This window comes from Motacilla alba, chromosome 21 (assembly GCF_015832195.1).
Source record: "Motacilla alba alba isolate MOTALB_02 chromosome 21, Motacilla_alba_V1.0_pri, whole genome shotgun sequence".
In the NCBI taxonomy this organism is placed as follows: domain Eukaryota; kingdom Metazoa; phylum Chordata; class Aves; order Passeriformes; family Motacillidae; genus Motacilla; species Motacilla alba.
Genome location: NC_052036.1, coordinates 5,428,933 through 5,450,353, shown reverse-complemented (window position 1 = coordinate 5,450,353; position 21,421 = coordinate 5,428,933). Strand labels below are relative to the sequence as shown.

At 44.9% G+C, this 21,421-nt stretch overlaps 2 protein-coding genes across 7 annotated transcripts in view; one reads left to right on the top strand and one right to left on the bottom strand.

Moving 5' to 3' along the window:
- Nucleotides 1–12,362, bottom strand: part of MTOR (mechanistic target of rapamycin kinase) — a 67,220-nt gene extending 54,858 nt beyond the window's left edge. For 2 of the 6 annotated variants that reach the window (XM_038159588.1, XM_038159592.1), the window contains exons 1-18: nucleotides 11,870–12,329; nucleotides 11,059–11,222; nucleotides 10,575–10,683; nucleotides 9,047–9,279; nucleotides 8,492–8,692; nucleotides 7,618–7,752; nucleotides 6,918–7,193; nucleotides 6,502–6,610; nucleotides 5,511–5,697; nucleotides 5,200–5,328; nucleotides 4,206–4,450; nucleotides 3,233–3,448; nucleotides 2,381–2,586; nucleotides 1,736–1,858; nucleotides 1,305–1,394; nucleotides 1,126–1,218; nucleotides 498–632; nucleotides 39–168 (exon numbers count right to left, since the gene is read on the bottom strand). In XM_038159588.1, the coding sequence (XP_038015516.1) occupies nucleotides 39–168; nucleotides 498–632; nucleotides 1,126–1,218; nucleotides 1,305–1,394; nucleotides 1,736–1,858; nucleotides 2,381–2,586; nucleotides 3,233–3,448; nucleotides 4,206–4,450; nucleotides 5,200–5,328; nucleotides 5,511–5,697; nucleotides 6,502–6,610; nucleotides 6,918–7,193; nucleotides 7,618–7,752; nucleotides 8,492–8,692; nucleotides 9,047–9,279; nucleotides 10,575–10,683; nucleotides 11,059–11,178 (2,737 nt within the window). In that variant the 5' untranslated portion in view covers nucleotides 11,179–11,222; nucleotides 11,870–12,329. Of the gene's footprint in view, nucleotides 1–38; nucleotides 169–497; nucleotides 633–1,125; nucleotides 1,219–1,304; nucleotides 1,395–1,735; nucleotides 1,859–2,380; nucleotides 2,587–3,232; nucleotides 3,449–4,205; nucleotides 4,451–5,199; nucleotides 5,329–5,510; nucleotides 5,698–6,501; nucleotides 6,611–6,917; nucleotides 7,194–7,617; nucleotides 7,753–8,491; nucleotides 8,693–9,046; nucleotides 9,280–10,574; nucleotides 10,684–11,058; nucleotides 11,223–11,549; nucleotides 11,757–11,869 lie in introns of those variants that run through there. The other 4 variants (XM_038159591.1, XM_038159590.1, XM_038159593.1 and 1 more) reach the window with 4 other exon arrangements.
- Nucleotides 12,363–12,919: 557 nt separating this feature from the next.
- On the top strand, nucleotides 12,920–19,408 carry UBIAD1 (UbiA prenyltransferase domain containing 1). Its single transcript, XM_038159984.1, has 3 exons — nucleotides 12,920–13,650; nucleotides 13,816–14,361; nucleotides 15,655–19,408. Exons 2-3 carry the CDS (start codon nucleotides 13,845–13,847, stop codon nucleotides 16,140–16,142), a joined length of 1,005 nt encoding a protein of 334 aa, XP_038015912.1. The 5' UTR covers nucleotides 12,920–13,650; nucleotides 13,816–13,844; the 3' UTR covers nucleotides 16,143–19,408.
- The last annotated feature ends 2,013 nt before the right edge of the window (nucleotides 19,409–21,421 follow it).

Here is a 21,421-nt window from a genome sequence, read left to right as displayed (position 1 = left end):
CATAAAGCTATCTATCTGAAAGAAATTGAGATGCTTACAAGAATCCTGGCTGGATTTGGACTCCGAGAGGCTAACAGCTGAAGCATCTCGTGATTGATCAATCATGCCAATGTTCACTTTGTGTTTGTAAGGGTCCAAAGCACCCAGCAGCCCTAACACACGGATAGCCTGAAAAGACACAAAGAAAATTCACCAGAACTTCATCACTGAGGCCAAAGACAACACTCAAACTCCACATCTGAAAAGATTCTCATTATTTAAGAGGGAAGACCTGGAACAGAAGTTACTGCCTGGAAAAAACAATGCTTTCTGTCCAGCTTCTGGAAGCCATTTCATTGACTTAACACACGCACTCTCTTATTGCTTATTGCATTTTGCTCAGTCACAACAACATTCTCTCCCTCCCTGCCTCAAATCTATGCAGGCACATTTATTTGGCACCTCTCTCTTCCCAATCAGCTTTGCTAAGTGGTTGTGTGATACTTTCATGTTCATACCTCTCTGCGGGTGCCCTGGTTTTGCTCAGTCTTCAGGAAGTTCAGAAGCACCTCCAGCAAAGTTGGGTACTTCCTGTATGGTTCCACCACATAACCAGTGCTAGCCACAAGCTGCCCCAGTGTCCAAAGAGCCACCTACAGAGATGAAGCCCAAAGAAGATTAGTTTTGACCAGGGAATTGATTATGCCTTCTGATACATCGGTCATTCGACTTCTGTAAGTGTCTTTGAACATTTAAGGATCACACTGCAACTCAAAGTCCATGGTTGGAAAGCCTCTATAAAGAACATTTTTCTATAAGCAATAATAAAGAAAGTAATAATCAACAATATCTCAGGCTGTCACAATTGTTCTCACTCAGAGGTACAATTCAAATAAAGCTTCAATTCAGTGAGTCCAAGCCTTGCAATAAAAACAGCTTCCTTTTCCTTCTTGTTTTTCCTCTAACAGCTCTGAACTATGCCACAACAGGCACTGTGAACCCTCACCTGTGTACCGTGACTATAACTCCACTAGAGACTTGAGTGATTTAAAGTTTCATTTTAGCAGCTATGATGGGATGTGTGGATATTTTTTTACAGCTATGGTCACAGCAGCTGTCAAGTTTAGCACAGTTGTGAACACTTACTTGTCTTTTAGCCAGCAGGGAGGAGTCCTGTAGCATGTCCATAATTATAATGAAGAGCTCATCCACCCACTTCCTCATCTCCAGCCCACTGACCTATTGAAAGAGAAAAATTCATCCTTCATCTAGCATTCCCAAGACCTTAACAAGCACGGCAAAGAGGTATCTGCAGTACATCCTACCTGTGCAAGCTCCCCTATCGTAGCCAGGACATTGTTAATCACGCCTGGATTGGGATCTGGATCAGGATCTTTCAGTTTCACAATCAGTGCCTGGTGGACGACAGTGGGACAAATTAGAATGTGTTTAAAGAGTACTCAAAATTATCTTTCCTTTTGTTACACCTGACCCCCCAATCATAAGAATTTCAACAGTAAAAGAAACTTGGGTGTCATAAACATTATGCAAATCTGGAATTAAATTGGGCTAAACTGTCACCCATGTGCATTACTGTGAGTAACACCTACACCAATTTGTTTTCTTTCCTGCTACAATGAAACAGGAAAGCTTAACTGCAGTGTAGCTACAATGAAGCAGCTACAACTGTAGCTCCTGAGGGTCCACTTGCTGTGTCACTTCATTCCAAAGTCACCAGGAAACGTAGAGACTCTACCTTAAGGATAGGCTCCATATAGGGACGGATGAGGCGTGGAGCATTGGAAACCAGGTGACCCAACATCCTGGCACTCTGCTCTTTGATCCTGCCAACACCACTGTGTTCCAGCTCCGTCAGGATCTGCACAAGAGACAATGCAAGCAAGCAAATCAGAAAAATAAAGGCAGGTAAAAATTCCTTGCATTTCCTTCTGTCACAACTCAGTATTTCTAAAGGCTGTTCTACGTTTCACTCTGTTATAATTTATCCTAAATTAAGGATAATACTACTAATTATCCTAATTAAAAGTAATTAGCATAAAATGAAGGCTCCAAAGTCTGTGTTTACAAAGAGGTACCACACATTCACCCAAAAGCACTACACAACATTCTTCCTCAGCAGAGATGGAAAGCACTCTGGCATGATGACTAGGGGTGAAATAAGAACTGCTATCCTTCCTTTCCCTTTCAATATACCCATACAGCTTCAGTCCAACCACTGATCATGAGAAAGATCTGCTGAAACCCACTAAGCTGGGCAATAACTACTTTCCAAAAGAGATGGATTCCCTCTCCATGCATTTACAGCCAGATAGCCCAGTTCTTTAACCTCAGTCTCAATATCAATTACTCCATTTTCCCTGCAGGAATCCCTCCTCCTTACCTGGATTAACATCTTGCGAAGAAAAGGCATGACAAAGGCAGGGTTCATGCTGCTCAGGCGCCCCACAGTGCAGATGGCCAGCTCTCGGATTTCAAACACTTGATCATTCAGGGCCACAAAAAGAGCTTGCAAGTTTTCAGCCTGGGCAAGGTGAGCATCAAACCGCTCATCCAGAGAAGCCAACACGCAGAAACGTATATCAGGGTCTGCAAGAACACATTTATTTCTCTTTAAATGCACTAAATTCCTGTCACTTTTTTTGCCTTTGTTCTCAAAACAGCCTCAAAAATTCTTCACAAGAGCTTCCCCAGAGCAAGACACTATATCAGTGTTTCACACACAAAAAACTCAATGGGCCAGCCCAGAAATCTCTGTGCTGCTCAACATGCCCCAGTAACCAAGTCAGTACAGTGCCAATCTCTTGCACCTGCAAGTGTCACTTTTGGATGCCACGGGGCAACCTGAGATTAGTTCAACTGAAAGAACAAAAAAAAAATCAAGTACAAAGTTTCAACAAGAAGGACCAATTCATTCCTAAACTACAAAATTTAAGGCTGTGACCCAGAACAGCAGCAAAAGGAGTCTCAGTGTTGTGCTTAGTTCAAAGGGTTACCAAGGGCACATCTGGAGCATTTTTCACTAGTGTTCTATTAGTACCTCAAAAATCAAGATGTGGAAAAAGAAACTGGGAGACTTTTTTTTCTAATTTACCAAGAGTGACAGATTAAGTTTAGTGGCAAATATGTTCAAATTCTATTACAAATTCTATTTCTATTCGTAACATCATCACCTGCTCACATGATAAAATTAGCATGTGGTAGGAGAGCCCTTTTCTCTGAATCCCACACTAACCTGGGTCAGTTATTCCAACTACAAGCAGTTTGCTGAGGACATCAGCCACGACCTGCACTGCTGTCTGACTGACCACATGGGCATGGCCACTGATCAAGTGGATGGAGGGTGTGAGCAAGCGGGAGCAGGTGCGGGCGGCTTCCATGCGGATCTCCTTGTGCTCGCTGTTCAGGAAGTGATCTGCGCAGTGCCGGACGAACTGAGTCAGGGAGTGGCCTGAAAAGAGGAAGATGGGTGGTTAAACACAGGTTTACACCTCAATTACGAGTTTTACCACAGAACAGGAGTTTCAAGAACATGCTCCCAGAATTTTTTGGCTACTTGTACTCTACTCCAATGCCCCAGCTGTTTCTATCCCATATGCCCCTACCCCTGCCTCCTTATTTCATCTTGTGGGAATCCATAAAATCAGAGGGTTTTGGGAAAGCTGCAAAAGGCAGGCAGGCCTCAGAGACAGCAGAACTGTGGTTGGAGCTAAGTAGTAGCCATAAGATTGGTCAGCAGAAAAATTATGTAAGTAAGAAGTAGAAAAGTAAGGACAAATAGAACAATGGTCTGTGTATTAATGCTTGTCTAGAATAACTCCTTAAGCTGCAGAAAAGTATATCTAGCGAGATATTAGAAAGTTTTAAGTTTAATAATGGAGCTCTGTGCATTGTGTTTTAAGGCCTACAAGCAGGTATTGTATTTGAAATAAGCAAGCATTGTTTTAACCAAAGGGATGTGTGCTTGTAGTGGTTGGATGGAACTGCTGTCAGTGTGCTTTTGCTTTGTGCGATTGGTCAAAAAAGTTTTAAAGTTATAACATTAAGTTCTTGGTCTGCTGCCTGGGATGTGAGCTGATGGCATCTTCCCATTGTCATAACCATGTAATGAGGCTGATGCTGGAAAATAAAACAGCTCAAGGCACGTTCCCAGCAGTCCTGTCCCATTTGTGATTTGTACACAGCCCCTGGCTGGAGATACACCTCACCTTCAAACTCAAAGCTACCGAGAGTACGCAGGGCAAGAGTGATGCTCCCCACATCACTGGCCTCTGGGATGTTGGTGAGACTGGGGGAGGCCAGCTGGTGGGCAAGGCCCTTTGGCATGCCTGGATGTCGCAGAGGCTTGTGCATCAGAACAAGAGAGAGCATTTTCAGCAGCCCATCCTGGATATCCTTCTTCAGCTGTGGGATCTGACGGCTCAGGTCGTACAGCACAGCCGTTAGAGCAGGGCTGAGGGCAAGAAGTAAGCAAAAGTCCTTAGAAAAGAAACAATGAGTGCATATTTCACCTTTTTGTTTATTTATGCCTTTGCCAATCAGAATATAATAGTGGGCATTCGCACATGAGAGCAACACCTGCAAGCAGAGCACAGGGTCCTTGTGTGAACTGAGGCATGAGGTGACCTTCCTGTGTAAAGAGGGTGAGCAAAGTCCCAGGACTGTGCACACATCACTACATTAGCCAGTGTTGCTGTAATACTGTTACACATCTAAATGACTTCTTACACTTATGTTTTTTAAACAAAAAAGCAACTAAATTCACTTCCAGATGACAATATAATTTAAACAGCCTTGTGCTACCTGAAAACTTTCTCCACACCTTTCCATACTAACAACTTAATTAATTCTTCCAATAAGAACTGTCAGCTACAAAGGTGAAAGAAGCCAGGAGCAAATATTCAGCACTTCAGCTCTCCTTCTCTGCCAGTCTGATATGGCACAAGTCTGCTGGCAACAAGATTTCTGAACTGAGATATGAATTCTCTTAAATAACAGGGATATGAATTCTCTTAAACAACAGACAGATTAACAGTTAAAACATACCATTCTTCTGAAACAGCTATAGTGATCTTCTGAAAGATCACTTATGTCAACTTAAAAGCAATAACCTTCCTTATCAATCTGAAAACTTTTAAGATCTCACTCTGTATGGCTGACAATGCCATCCTGCAGCTAACAGCAAAACAGATTTATGCTTACCTCAGGCCCACAGCCAGCATAGGTTCCAAAAGCTCTTTGATGTCCTGCTGGATGCTGGGTCCCATGGCTCGTGCCAGCATACTAATGCAGGTGAAGACTGTGGCATCAACCTGCACAGACTTCTGCCTCCTGGAAAACGACCACAAAATTACAAGGAGCTGCTATTTTTCAAACATCTTTCCTCATCCTCCTTCTGTGTTATCAGTCTTACAGAAACACTTCTGATTTTAATACAAGAATTTGATCCACATTACAAAGATTATATAAAGAGCAAGTGTTTCCATTTCTTCCTCTAACTTTCACATACTTACTTGTGGGCAAAGTCCTTTGGGGGAAGAGCTGCTTTTATGATTTCAAGGACTTTTGGTAGGTATGCTTGAAACTCAGACCTCACTGCCACAGAAAGCAAACCCAAGGCCTGGAAGGCTGCTGTTCGCTCCTTCTCCTTCTTCACACAACTGAGAACATGATTCATGGTGTCTGGAAGATACTGATCAGCTGCCCACAGAGAAAACAATACAGATATTAGAATTCATTTAGGCTTATACAGCTGCATAACATTTCCAACTAAACCTTTACAAGTGTAAAACTAGAAAACAGACACAGTAATATTAAATTTGCTGACGTGATCAGAGGCAAACATGTCACCATATAATAAACATTTCATACTACAGAAGGCTTTGTTTTTAAAAAGAAAAATCACCAGAATAAAAGCTATAAAACATCCCCACTGCAACAGGTTTTACACACATATAAGATCCAAGCATCTTGGCTTCATAGTGATTGATTGGAAATTTGAAATAATTAATGCAAAAATTTTTCCAACCCACTAAGAGCAGCTTGGTGACTTGCCTCCAACTCTGATACTCTCCTAAACTTGCTTGATAAATTGACTAAACTGCTTTAAAGCTGGCAGGTATTTCCTAGCGCATGCAACAGAGAAAAAGGAAGAGAACTCTAATAATATTTGGCATATACTGAGTCAGAGTATGAGACAATTCTCCTCCAAGTCTGACATACTGAGGAGAAAACAGAAAAAGGAGGTTTTTATGTCTTATGGTATTGATCACCAAATTCTGAAAATAGATTTCAATCTATTTTCTTCATCAGAGCAACATTTTGGCATCAGCTATCAAGTCACACTTATTTAGAATAAAAGACTGTCTTCCCACAGAGTAATGTGCTCATCAGACAAGCACTACATTTGGTGTGCTGCACAAGTTCATCTGGACCAAAGAGATCTGGATAACTTCCAGCCCAAATTCACCAATACTTCTAACATCCAACCATTTGTCTTGTCACCTGTGAACGCTGACGGACGGAAAGCGGCCAGTCGTGGCAGCAGATTGAGAACTGTCATCTGGATCAAAGAATTTTTGCTGGTTCTGCACTTGAGAACCCACTGGCAGACCTGGAAGGAAAGATTAAGCTTTAAAGGATGGCCATTGGCAGTTTATTACCTGTGTGCTTTTAGGCATTCTCCTGATATTTGGCTTCAGAGTCCCTCAAAGAAAAGGATAATCAGGACTATTTCCAAAGGAAATAAATCATTTGCCCCAAGACATTCAGTGACAAAGCCATGATACATGTAAATACTGAGTTTTGAAGGCTCAGTTCAATGCTAGCTGGTATTGCCTGCTAAGTAAAAACACAAGAGTACAATTCATCTGCAAGAACAGATGTTAAGAATAGAGACAAGTTGAAGAACAAATACATACTTGATCAAATTTCTCTTCCATTAGATCCCTGCAGCATCGACTTTCTACCAAGGTAGATTTTACTGGGACAGGTGAGGTTGCAAAACCCATAATTCCTTGGTGAGCACTGTAGCCCAGGAGACCAGCCAAAGCATTTGACTGAGAGGGCTGAAGAGACTGAAAGCTTGTGAAGGGAGTGATGTGGCGAGGCTTGGTACTGAAGCCCATCAGGTCTTTGCAGTACTTGTCATGCACAAGCTGCTGCTGAGTGATCTCTTCCATCTCCTCTCTAAGGCGCTGGACAAAGTAGAGAAACATTAAAAAATAAAAAGTAACTAAGATTCTCTCAGTACAGTATTACCCAAATCTCCTGAATAGCATCTTGTATAATCAATATTCAAATGGCTGTAAAACACCAACTGAGTAAAATCCAGCAAAAATATTTGAGTATCTAACACGCAAGAGAGTCCTCATCCCATAGAAAAAAATATTTTTCATTGTATTTAATCAAGTTAATAGACTTTCTGTTGGACCTTATTACCTCCTCAGCCCAAACTTGTCCCTTTTATTTCTCTAACACACTTTAATGCTCGACTCCATGTTCAGATGAGTTTTCCACCCAGCAACCCCACTGCAACACTATGGGATATTTCCACAGACTGCAGAGTTGCTATACACTCTCAATCAAGCCCCATAATCACCACCCTGCTCCTCTGCTCACCTCTCCCTCCATACTGCTGATTCTCACTAGCTCATTGAGGATCAGTAAGGCACCGTGGATTCTGTCATCACGATTCATTCCTTTCTCTTTGGCCAAAGTCTCATCAAAGCCCTTCTCAGCCTCTTCATATGTATGCTTGGGGGAAAAGAAAAAAAATCTCAGTGAAAATGCAGAAACAAAGTCTGTGGAAATGAAGTAGTACTGCCAGTCAAGAGTTACTGACATTCTGAATTTTCCAAGAGTAGCCACAAACCTCAACTGAGTAATAAAAGAAGTATAACGCAATAAAATTTTGATTTGCCCAAAAGTTACATCCAAAAGTTGTGGACTCTGCTGCAGAGCATTTTCAGCAGCACTAATCAAACAGCACGGTATCAGCTTCATCGCTATCTGCAGCACTTATTTGATTACAAAAAAATCCAAATTCAGAACATTTGACTGCACTGCCCAAAACTTACTTAATACCACCAAGCCTGAATTCATGTGACGATGGCAGCAAAGCAAAGGCTCAAACAAAAGAATTCTTACCTTTCACACTTATGTTTTATCTGCACTAATAAAACCCTCTACTAGTAAGAGATGACACTAGATAATTGCATGGCTATAAAACTAGGTCAAGTTCAACAGCTGAAGATGAGGTGCAGATAGAACAATGTAATCTTGAAGGAGTTAAATCTTGCTTACTTTTGCAGCAGTAGGCTAAAGGAGCTACTCACTTTGGAAGCCATTATATTTTCAACCCTTTCAAGGAGAGGCAGTTTTTTAACTGACAAAGGTGACAGATTCTTAGCATAGCCAGCTCTTCTGAAAACTGGCACTTCAACATCTCTACTGCATTATAAGGGGCTGCTTCAAAACAAAGTTATTTTCTTACTCTGTACCACTGGGGCTTCTGCATCTCTTTTGGCTCCCGTTGCGTGGTAAGGATAAGGCAGGCTCTTAAGGCAGAGACAGCTCCCTCTCGGATGGCCTGCTTGGGATCCCACACAGCCACAAAGATATTGTCGAAGAATGGCTGCACTTGTTGGAAGAAGAAGGTAGGCACGCTGATTGCCAGCTCACGCAAGACAAGAACCTGGACGTGGGGAGGGAAACAGTAACAATCTGAAAGATGAGCACACAGAGACAAACCTCGTAACTTTCACAGTGCAGCACCATTTGTTTAGACTGCCAATGTCTGTGAGCTGTTCCCATCCCCACACTCTGACAATTCCTAGCACAACAGTGTCTTGGTCTTCGTTAGTCACTGGGCTAATGCAGAAGCAATGAAGCAGCACGCTGTCTTCCACGAGAGAATTACAGACTCTCAGACACGGACTGGCAACCATTCCCACCCTGACCAAAGCTTTTCTGCAGATTTCTGTGCATTTCTCCTACCACCGTTCACTAATCCCAACTATTTCATGACAACGAAAAAGGCATCACTTACAGCTGCATGTCTACGACCTTCATTCCTGTCAGCTCCCAGCCATTCCAGAGCTCGTTTCACCTCAAACTCCACATACTCAGCTGTGAAGGTGTCACCAGCCATTGCAAGCCTCCCGATAGCCTTGGAAGCCATCTCCATTACAACAGGGTCATTGGATGGCAAGAGGTTCCTCAGGTAGTTGGCAAACCTGCCGATACGGGTGGCATTACCTCCTTCAACACCGATAAGACTTGCTGCAGAGAAAGGGAGCAATGCTGCAGTTTTCATGTGCTGCAGTTCTCCCCAAGAGTCACTGAGGCAGACAGTAGGTAATCCCTGGATGACAGCCAGTATTCCCTACACATTCCTTAAAGATTCCCATTAAGCCCCCCTAAACCTCAAATCCACAGGAAGAAAAAAAAATCAAGCACAGGAAAGGGCCACCATTCTTTTGAGCCTGAACTTTTTAAGTAAATGGAAAAATGCATGTGGTAGCCTCATAAATTTTCCCCATTTTCAGTTTTAGAAGAGGAAAAAAATAATTCACACTGGGATCAAAGACCCGTTCCTAATAGAAAGACATCCATCTGCATGCAACTACTACAGCTAGTCCTCACAAGAAAAGTCAAAGACTGAACACACCAAGGAAATGCTCTCCTCCTCAGTCCTGGAGACAGTCTCTCCTGGTGAGGGGGGAGGCAATTCATCAGACACCAGCCTGGCAGAAGCTTTTGTTGCCAGTGCCTGGGTTGTACTTGTTTTGTAGAGAAAGAGGCCATAAGTGTCCAGGGTTGTCAAGCTGGCACCTTTCAATATCACTAAATTCACATAACAACTTGAGTGTGGTACTGTCAGCTTAAGACCTGATGTTATCAATAAAGATTTCTCTAAGGGATTTACACTGCCTTCAAACACATTGGGACTGGACGTTATGTCTATGAGCCTAAACCATAAACATCTCTTTGGCTATTTAAGAAGTAACTGCTACAGTACAGGCTACTTGCCTGGAAGGCAAAGTATTTACACAAGCTGACTTCCCCAAGAGTGGGGATTCAGCTCTGCAAGCTCAGAGAGCACACAGCCAGAGCCACTAATGGAGAGGCTGATCAGAATCAAAGCAGAAGCTCTGTGAGCCCCTCCTGGGGATGGAAGTTGCTGTTATGGAGCCAGGTAAATTTAAACAACAAGAATCAATCTCTCCAGATGGAAGAGACTTGAGAAAGTCAGCCTACCCTGAAACATATAAAGGGGCAGCACAAAGTGTTCTCAGCTAAACTGCAGAACAGAATTTTCATGTGCTCAGCATTCACATTTGATGCCCAACTCCCAGAAGAGCTCAGGGCCCATTAAATACCAGGTTTTCAGCCACTCTCAGTAGCTCCCATGCTGACACTTCACGCAGATTTTCAGAGCCAGCAACTAGAACACAGCCAGTATCCTGAGCTGTCAGACATCGGGCCCCAACTGTAAAAGCTCATTCCTTTTGAAAATCGGTCTCTAAAGATAGTTGGACAGAAAACTCAGTAAAGCATTATGCACTTCCACTTACCTATAGCCAGAATGCCACCCTTCCTTTCATTTGCATCAGAGCTAGAGACCAGCTCAAATATGTGATGGTTCAGCTGATCGTAAAACCTGGTAGATTCTTCCTGACTCATCTGTAAAAGCAAAAAGCTCAAATTAGCTCTCAGCATTCTCTCTCTCCCTCCTGCTCCAAAACCTCCATAAAGACAATGCTTCTTGTGCCACTTAATGAAATTAAATCAACCATACATTACAAGCTCAAAATAGTTTCTCTTATTTGTGACTTATATGCAGCAAGTTTACTTATTCTGGTACTTGACCACCCATTTATGTCACCAACTTGCTCACCTCTCCTACATGCCAGGGGGCAAAGATAAGCTCTCTGCTGTGCCCCATCTCCTCCCAAAGACCAGCTTCCATATTCCAAAAATCTCCATTGCCAAGGCACCCAGCCCATTCCTCTAACTCACATGAAACACAAGGATAAATAATCCTTTTGTAGCACTCACCTCACGCAGCTCCATGGTGACATAATGCTGCAAGTCCTTGGCAGCTTTGGCCCTTGTCTCTTCGCTGCGACTCTTCAGGCCATTGGCAAATTGTTGGAGAATGGACACAGTACCCGACATGGTGGTAGGATGCTGGGGCTCAGGGGCATCAAGTCCTGTAAATTCTTCAGAGAGACACGTTTTTTACTGCTTGAACTAAAATCTCCGAGCTTCTTTCTTCAGGCCATCCCTCCTGACTGCTCCCAAAATACCCATAAAGATGCTGTGTTGTGCTACCATAAAATTACAAGTAATGGCTATATTCCTTAGGCATTACACTCCATGATAAAACTGTATCACCACATACCATGACCCCCAGCCTATCTGCTCTCTAGTTCCTCAAATACCAAAATGCATCGCAGCAGGCCAGGTCCCCTAGGGTGATCTAATCCTAAATCAAGGGTAATGCAACAGCTGAAAAACAGCAGGGTGAAACTGGGGTTTGCAATTACCTATAACAAGTAAGCACAACCATTCCCAGGATTATATCACTATCATATGCCCTCCCTGAACACTTTCATCCAAGTTTCTTCACAGAAATCTCAGTGTCACACCAACACAAGGAAGACTCAGCACTGGCAAGTGTTACATCCTCCAGTAGATATTTAGAGATGGGAAGTCCAGTTATAGCAACACCAATCATTGCAACACGGGGTTTCCTAGCATAACACACAAACAAACTTTCTCAGGAGCCTTTCCTAATGTCAAAAACATTTCAGATGCTTGACGCCCCCCGATATTCAGATTATGTAAGACCAAACCAAGCACTAACACTAGAACTGCAACTGCTTCTCCCCAGATATTCCACACGCGGTCACAGACATCCAGCGGGACCATAGGCGAGGTGGCTGCTGGCAGGAGCCCAGGAGAGGCTCCCCGGAGCAAAGAGCAGCGGGGGGGTTGCTGCTGCCTATCAACCCAGCCCGGAGGCAGTTCCTGGCATTCCCTCAGGACCACAGAACGCAGCGGGCCGGACCCGGCAGGCCCGAGCCCGGGGGAGCCCCGCAGGCCGAGAGTGAGAGCTGAGGCGGGGCGAGGCGAGCACGGCCGGCGGGGCCGCAGGCGGCAGCGCCGCGCGGCCGGGCGCTCGGGCAGGCCGGCCCGGGCAGGAAGCGGGAGGTGAGGGGAAGGGGAGCCGATGACGATGAGAGGCACCGCCGCTCTCACTCACCCGCCGCCGCCTCCCCTACTCCGGGCCCGGGCCCCGCCGCCGCGCCTGCAGCGCCGGCCAGCCGCTGCTGGCCAATGGGCTGCCGGGAACGCCGTGATCGGCATCACAGCTGACCAATGAAAAAAGGGAAAGGGGGAAGCGGCGCTCAAAGCTCCGCCCCTCACCCAAGGAACGGCAAGGACAGCCGCCTTTTGACCAATCATCAAGGCAATAGTGACTGAGTGGCAGTGTAGCTGACCAATAGAATGGCTGGGCTTACTCAGTAGGCCCACCCTCCCGATGCCGGCTTCCGCCCTTCCGCGAGGTGCCGGCTGTGGCCGGGCCGCAGCGTGGGTAGCCAGGGTGGAACCAGCGGCGTCATCTGCTTGAGCTTGTGTGAAGCGTCTGGCACTGCTCCGCGTGACACGCTGGTCTCTAAACTGTAGAGACAAGGATTTGATGGATAGACCACTCGTTGGATAAAGAACTAGCTGGATAGCCGCACGTAAAGAGTTGCGGTCAGCGGCGCATTGTGCTCATCGAGGCCAGGGACGAGTGGGGTCCCTCAGGGGTGGTACTGGGGCTGACGGTATTCACCAGGTTTGTTGGCGGCAATGGGATTGAGGCACCCTCAGCAAGTGACACCAAGCTGTGTGGTGCTATTATGGAAGAAGAGAAGGTTGTGTGTAGATCTCAGAGCAGCCCTTCAGTATCTGAAGGAGCATACCAGGAGGGACTCTTAACCAGGAACAAGGGGGAATGGGTTCAGACTAAAAAGAGAAGAAATTTAATTTAGATATTAGGAATATGTTTGGGGAGGCCCTGCCATAAGTTGCCCAGAGAAGCTGTGGCTGCCCCACTCATGGAAGTGTCCAAGGCCATGCTGGATGGGGCCTGGAGCAATCTGGGCCAGTGGAAGGTGCTCCTGCCCATGGCAGGGGCTGAAACGAGAGGAGCTTTGAGCTCCTTCCCAGCGGAGCCACGGCAGGGCTGAAACGAGAGGCGCTCCGAGCTCCTTCCCGGCCGGGGCACGGCGGGGCCGGAACGGGAGGCGCTCCGGGCTCCTTCCCGGCCGAGGCACGGCGGGGCCGGAACGGGAGGCGCTCCGGGCTCCTTCCCGGCCGGGGCCGCTGCGGGTGTGAGCCTGAGTGCGCCTCGCGCATGCGCAGAGGGAGCAGGGCGCTGCCGGGCCGTGCCCGGTGTGCTCCGCGGAAATGTGTCCGGCCGTGCCCGTGACAGCAGCGAAGGCGGCGGTGTGTGCGCCAGGCTTCGGGCGCTCCGTGGCGGCTCTGACATGAATCGTGGTGCTGGCGCGTGCTGCGGGGTGACCCCCTCGCCGCCGCGCACGACGCCGTGGGCCGCTTGATTTTCCTTCTAATTTGTACACCGGGAGGTGCCGGCAGGTGCGGAACTCTTCGCACAAGGCCGCGGGGGTGGCGAGCCGGGCAGGCGGGCGGTCGCAGTAGGGCGGGTAATGGCGGCGCTCTCGCCGCTCCCTCAGGCCGCCATAGCGGCGGCGCCCCTCGCTCCCCCCGGGCCCCGCTAACGCGCGGCCCTTCCCCTTCTAGGTGCTGCTGCTGCTGCGAGGCGGGCGAGCATGGGACCGGCAGAGCTGGTGCAGAAGATCAGTATCAGCGCCGAGAGCCCCCGCGGGAGCGAGAGCAGCGGCACGGCGCTGGCGGGCGTTGACGGGGCCGCCCCCGGCAGCTGGAGACACAAGTGTGCGGCCTATGTGCTGGCGCTCCGGCCCTGGAGCTTCAGCGCCTCGCTGACCCCTGTGGCGCTGGGCAGCGCGCTGGCGTACCGCGCCCAGGGAGCGCTCGACCCGGGGCTGCTGCTGGGGAGCGCCGTGACCGTCCTGGCTGTGCACGGGGCCGGCAACTTGGTGAACACCTATTATGACTTTTCCAAAGGCATCGATCACAAGAAGAGTGATGACAGGACGTTGGTGGACCAGATTTTGGAGCCGCAGGATGTAGTCCGGTTTGGAGTCTTTCTCTACACCGTGGGCTGTATCTGCGCTGCTGGGCTCTACGCTGTCTCCACGCTCAAGCTGGAGCACCTGGCCCTGATTTACTTTGGAGGACTTTCCAGCTCCTTCCTTTATACCGGAGGTAAGTGCTGCATCCCGTTTCTTGTGAATCTGAATGTAGAAGTGATAGAATCAGCTGAATTGTCAAGAGGTTTCTAGAAGACACACGTGATCTACCTAGTGCACTGCAGTAAAAGATTTATGGTATTTCCTGAAGTACCGGTACATAAACTTGTATTCTTTGCAGTTGAATGTTGTGGGAAGAGTCATACTAAGATCTTCAGTTGGATAGTGGTGTTGAGGCATTATTGTTTACATGTATGGCTTTAGGTGCTTATCAGAACTGTTGCTGAATCTTTTTGTGAAGTTTCTCACATATCCTTTAGCGGTGTAGCTAATGGCATATTTTCTTTCCTTAGGTGGGAATGTTACTTTGTTTTGGAATGTTTTGTTGTTACACTTTAGATGGAGCTTCGCTGTGAATGCTGTACAGTTTGTGATTCTTCTTAATAAGACAAGGATGTTTTCATGTCTTCCTGTGCTGGATAGATACAAGCATCATTAGGAGGAGAAGAAAAAGCGACTTAGTTCCTAACTGACAGACTTTCAGTTACGTGCGTTTCCCTGAAAGCATCTTGTCACTTTTGCATTTCGTTCTGAGCATTTTCTGTATTCCTTCAGGATCAGGTTCTAGTAGGCATGATCACACTGAAAAGTACCTTATTTCTACAGGTTTCTGCAGAGTCTGGTATTTCTAGGTGGGTATTAAAACCTGGCCTATTGTATTGCTGGGAAACCCCGACGAAGGCAGGAATGATGCCTCTGACTCCACGTTCTCAGCAGGCTAATTTATTATTTTATGATACTATGTTATAATAAAGAATACTATACTAAACTGTACTAAAGAATACAGAAAGGATACTTACTGAATGCTAAGAAGATAATAATGAAAACTTGTGACTCTTTCCAGGGTCCTGACACAGCTTGGCCCCAGTTGGCCAAAGAGGAAAACAACTCACACTTGAATCCAATGAAACACTCTCCAAACACATTCCACACAGGAGAAGCAAATGAAATAAGAATTTTTTTCCTCTTTCTCTGAGGCCTCTCAGCTTCCCAGGAGAAAAGTCCTGGGCGAAGGGATTTTTTCTGAGACTGTGAATGCCACATTGGCCCTTACTTTTTGTTACATTGTTTGTCTGGAGAAATTGTTAAAAAAGAAGAAAGAAATAACGTGTTTCTTGTCCATAGCTGCATGTGCTTTAGTTGTTTTGTACTATTCCTATGGGAAAGGCTGAACTGCTATGTCATCCATTGTCTTCTGTCATTTGAACTATTTAATAATGCTTGATTTTATTCTTGTGTCTTGCCACAGGAATTGGATTTAAATACGTTGCACTTGGCGATGTGGTGATCCTGATCACCTTTGGGCCCCTGGCTGTGGTGTTTGCCCATGCAGTGCAGGTTGGGTACCTGTCTCTGTCACCCCTGCTCTACGCTGTCCCCCTGGCTCTCAGCACTGAGGCCATCCTGCACAGCAACAACACCCGGGACATGGAGTCAGACCGGCAGGCGGGAATTGTCACCCTGGCCATCCTCATTGGCCCCACCTTCTCCTATATTCTCTACACTGTGCTGCTCTTCTTGCCCTACCTGATTTTCTGTGTGCTGGCCACACGCTATACCATCAGCATGGCACTGCCCCTGCTCACCATCCCCATGGCGTTTTCACTGGAAAGACAGTTCCGGAGTCAGAACTTCTGCAAAATCCCTCAGCGGACAGCCAAACTCAACCTCCTGCTGGGCCTTTTCTATGTGTTTGGCATTACATTGGCACCAGCTGGTGCTCTGCCCAAACTGTGAAAAGAGCTCATCATTCACTGTTCATGCCAGTCGCCAGTGGATTTTATGAATACATGGCCCATTATGGACAGTGGGAAGAATGGAAGGACCACCTTGCACTGTTGGTAGTGAATATTATGATTTCTGGTCTTGGATAGCTTATATAACACAGCTTATACTTTCAAAAAAGTGATTTATCCATTCTTCAGAAGGGGAGAACTGTGTGGCTTTGCTTTGAGGAAGAAGATGGCATTAGGTCAAGGAAATGTTTAAAGAACCTCATCCTTCTGCTGCCTAACTTTGTCAGTTCAATGAAAGACAGAGCCTCAAATCACACTCTCCATTCACTTCACAAGCACAATGATTTCTCTTATCACTTCTGTTCTTACAGTGGTGAAGGAGTCCAGTGGCTCCCATATGGGAATCAGAAAACACTGCCAGATGTTTAGTATCACAATGTAGTTGGCATTAATTCACTCCCTTGTAAGTGTATTTCATCTTCATCTCTAGGATGTTGTAATTTTTGTTTTTGCTTTACCAAATTTTGAGGTTTTATTTCTAAGCCCTCTGAAATGCACTAGATACTGATTCATGAACTATTGCTCCTGCTTGTCCCATATAGTGTAGAAATTTCAAAGTTGTAAATCTCTGTGGGTTGTAGTGCTAAAACGGAGCACGAATAGCCCAGTGCACAAACTTTAGGCCAAAACCAGTAAATCTGTATTCTGCTACAAAAGCTGAAGCTGTAAATGCAAACCATGCAACTGGAAAGCCCTTAATGGCTAGAAAAACAAATGGTTTCCATTCTTGTATTTGCTTAGAGTTTACTTTCTGAAATGACAGTTTTTGAGTTAGGGGGAGCTGCCAGAGTGCCAAATTTCTCTGAATAGCTATGGATGAATGGATACATAGGTGGAAAAGAAATTCTTGAGTTTAAAAAAAGCTTTTTTTTAAAAAAATTTGTTTTTCTCTGTTTATTTAGAGTATTATTCACAGTATTGTAGTGAAATGTCTTATTATAAGAAGCCCAGTTCACCAAAGAAGAAAGAGATAGTGTTAGAAAAAACAAATCTGGATGATTGCATTGGCTCTGCATAAAAATTAGGACTGGAATTTGGAATAAACCATTTTTTTTAACAAGATTTTTCCTAATGGAGTCCAGAGTTTGTGTCACTGAATCACAATTAAGTGATCTCTGAAGGGAAGTTCCCCACCTCTTTTCCCCACTCTATACCTTGCAGTGTTGCTTTTTCTCCAGCAGATTTTGCCACTTGCTGTTCATGTGGCCCTTTGGAGAGTTGATTGTTTCAGCAGCTATGCAGCTGTGTGAAAAACACGCCAAACACAAAGGGGAAAATACGTGCCTTCCAGTGCAAAGATGGATTTGATCCATAACATGTTACTTAGTGGCAACTGAATTCTCTTCTGTGTTAATTAGTAGCTGTATGCAGGTTTTCATGAAAAGCTTCTTTGCAGGAGCTGTGATGGGCTCAGAGGAATTGACACAGGTGTTGAACTAGAGCTCCTGGTGCCAGGTCACAGCCTTGCTTTTGAACAAGTGTGTGTGTGTGAGCCATTCTACACACGAGCAATAAACTAGCAATAAACCCTCGTGGTGTTACCTGCACCTGTCATGGGTAAGTTATGCCTTCATGGTGTCAATCTGAAAGAGCCAAGTGTGCCATTAGAGGGTGGCACTGACAGCACTAAAGCTGAGTTGATGGTACCAGGTTACATGGTGCAGCTATTTAGAGACCAGTTTATGGCTTCATGTTATCCAGTGGTACCCAGCAGCTCTATCTGAGCTGAAGTTAATGGGGAGGAATCTTGCAGGCCTATTTAATGAACTACAGTTTCATCTTTTATTTATTAAAATGCGCAAATGATCTCTCTAATCTGGCTGGACAAGAAGAGATGGACTTCAGCAGCTGCTTTCTACAGCAAAATACTTGTTAGGATTAAAAACACAAGGAGAAAATGCAAGAGTTCAGCTTGGATGGAGGGGCATATCCAGAAGGTTTTGGAAACTATTCAGTGCAGATATACACAACAGAGCTACTGTTGCTTCTTTGTGGACCTACAGAATGAAGAAGAGCCTAGCTCCAATATCCATTTCACATTTCTGCAAACCCAAAGCTTTTGTAGGGATAAGTAAGGGCTGAGTTGACAAATCTGTTAACCTTGCAATTGGGGATATGCAAGTTTATTGGGTTAATCCTGCCCTTTGTAGCAGCTGTGTGCTTCATTTTAGGATAGCTTGGTTTTTAATAGCTTTCCATTTCAAAGAATGGTTAGTTATCTTTTCTCTACTTTTTTTTTTACAAAAATGAGAGTACTCCAGCTAAATTCCTTGAAGTAACTTGGCTTGTATCTTTGATAACTGATTGTAATAATGGGAAGACCACTGGAGTATGTAACTCTTACTGTATCTTGACTACCCTTTCTTGGGTAGGATGTCTACTTAGGGCTGGAAAGGACCAGTGCTTTTTGTTACTAAGATGAAACAGCTCATTATTACAAAAATAAATGTGTGGAACACTTTCTGATGTAGGGGGAATTAAAAGTATTATTTTAATAGTAAAACTGAGATGAAAATTTGGTAATTTCTTACTAGCAGATGCTGGTTGCCTCCAGTTCCCTCTCTTTGAAAAACAGTATCATTCCAGGTTCTTGAGGATATTAGTAATAACTAACACGTTCTTCACCATGGTTTTGAGGAAGTCATTTACCTTCTCTGTGTCTCAGAAAACAGCTAATTTTGCCTAACTTACAGGGTTGCTGAGCTGAAATAATTGTCATAAAGAACTTTGAAAGTAACAAGTGCTTTAATCTCTGTGCTTTCCAAAAAAGCTTGTTAGTACTAGAAAACATTTTAGATACAAACTAACATAAAGGGTGACTTAACCAATGCAATTAGGCCAAAATAATCTTCACAAATAATCAGTGAGTGGTAAGAGAGGTTCATCTATTGGTTTGCTTTGTGATGAAGATGCTGGGTCTCTTCCCCTATCCCACTTTTCCCTGTCCCATGCTACTTTCCCTGAATATAAATTTCAGAAGCTTCTTTCAGGTCACTCTTGATGAGCTGTATTGCAGTGTGATGGATGTGCACTGGTAGATGAACTGATCTGTAGCCCATCTGTTGATGTGTTCTAAAGCACCTCCTGGCCTTTCTTCTTACCCAATAAACTGTCTGAATGTTACTCAGTTAATTATGCTATGTTTGATTCTTTTATATTACTCAAGTTGTATTTTTGCACATGGATTAAACACGGTCATAAAAGAAAGAAGGTCTTCATCTGTGTCTTGGTTTGGAAAGACAGGTGTGTGCTAAGGAAGGCAGGACCCTCCCCTAAAATGGAAAATATAAACCCCATCCCTCCAAATTGTTATAAATTTTAAATTAAGGGGGGCTCTCAGGCAAAAATATGGGAGCAGGAATAACAGTTCTTTATTAGGGAAGAAAATAAAAATGAAATAAACAATGCAGTAAACTAAACAACACTGACAGAGTCAGAACTCAGCCTGACACCCTGTGGGTCAGGGTGCTGGCAGCAGTCCCATTGGAATTGTGGCTGCAGCCCTCCTGGAGTGTCAGGGGTGGTTCTGCTGGAGCAGGGATCCTGGAGAAGGGTGTAGTCTTCCTCTGAAGGTCCAGTGGAAGAGGCAGCTGCTGTTCCTCTGGGAATCCAGTGGAAAGGCTGTGCTGGTGTCCCAAAGATCTCAGATTGTATCCAGGCAGGAATGCTTGGCTCCTCCCTCTGGGCAGAGCCTCTCCCAGTGGGATGCTGCAGTTCTTATCAGCCATGCAGGGACATTCAATAGCCTCTTATCAGCAGATGGCTCCCCAGAGGGAGGACTGGTTTGTGGAAGAGATAAAGAAAAACTGCCCAATGAACAGAGGATAACCACCACACCTCTAACAGATGGCAAACAGAATACATATTACCTTGCAGTCTAGGACAATCTGCCATGTTTATAGTGTAAGTGCCTGAAAAATCATACTTTTTTTTTTGGTGTAAAAGTCCTTTTATGAATCACATAGTCCTGTCCTTCCCTATCACAAGGCAAACAGTTCTGTAGCAGTGATCATTTCCTACTAATGGCAGGCTTAGAATAGTTCTGGTATATTAATCAATGTGCAGAATTTTCTCTGATGCAGTTTTTTTGTGCCATGTACTGTTCATTATTTGTAAGGAGGTTTTAGCTGAACTTTAATACCTTTAATAAAGATGAACTTTTTCATCCTCACCAGTATGTTCTGCCAGTTTCCTGGTGGTGCTCCATACAACTGTGACAGCATATGCCTCCCCCATGTGTGTCATAAATGAACCTAAAGCATGGTTTGAAATTTTCCAGGGGCACAGTGTGCTTCACAAACACATTTAGAGATAAAGGATAAAATGCAGGATAGCATGACATCAATACATAGCTGATCTTTCCAAATGGGGCTGTCTGCAGATGGCAGCGTTGCTCTTCCATTGCTGCTGCAGCACCTTTTTTTCTACAGGAACCCGTGAGCTGTGTTTGCAAAGGATTTTTTTAGTGTTTGGTTGTATCTCATTGAGTCTCCTCTGATGTAAGGGAACTTGAAAGATAAGTGGCTGCAGAAGAATTTCTATTGTGCAGATTATGACTAGACAGATGCTCCTGGCCTAGGCAGGTACTGGCAGAAATGGGCATTTGAAGAAAGCCAGTCAACTCTCAAATTTTAAAGCCTTTGCTGGTGGCTTAATAAGCTCTTTCTGGTCAGATGCTGAGGCTGGGTTTTCAAAAGAGCGTGGGCAAGCTATGCGTGAGGCACAGTACACTTGTGGGGCAAAGAATGCCATGTCTGCACACTCTATGAGATGAACTTCAGTCAGTTGCTTTTAACACATCTTGAATCCCCAGTGAAAAATCTTAATACTTTTATAGTGTTTTTAGTAGCTTGGACTCTATTCTCCCCTTCACTTGGGTGAGTAGACTGAATCACTGCTGCTTACTCGAGGAGATGTTCAAGGCAAAAAGTTGCATTTATTTCTGGACTTCAGTATTTATAGAATTCCAAAAGTGACCATGGGTTGGAGGATGAAATTGCTACTTCTTCAACCACACTGGTCAAACCAACAGTCCATCAATTCTCTCTTCCTCCAGAAAGGAATGCAAAACAATCATTATTTGCATGAAAAGTGGGTGAGAAACTCCATTACAAAAATGTAAACATCAGAAGGATTAAAAGAACTTTAGAAGAACAGGGTGACACTCCTTGGAGGAGAGCCCTTGACAGTTCTCCTTTCCAGTCTGAAACCTTAATAACT

Bases quoted from the DNA above. Each gene is read 5' to 3' on its own strand.
- UBIAD1 (XM_038159984.1), top strand. From the start codon at position 13,845: ATGGGACCGGCAGAGCTGGTGCAGAAGATCAGTATCAGCGCCGAGAGC. The intron at 14,362-15,654 runs GTAAGTGCTGCA...GTCTTGCCACAG, and splicing joins CTCCTTCCTTTATACCGGAG to GAATTGGATTTAAATACGTT.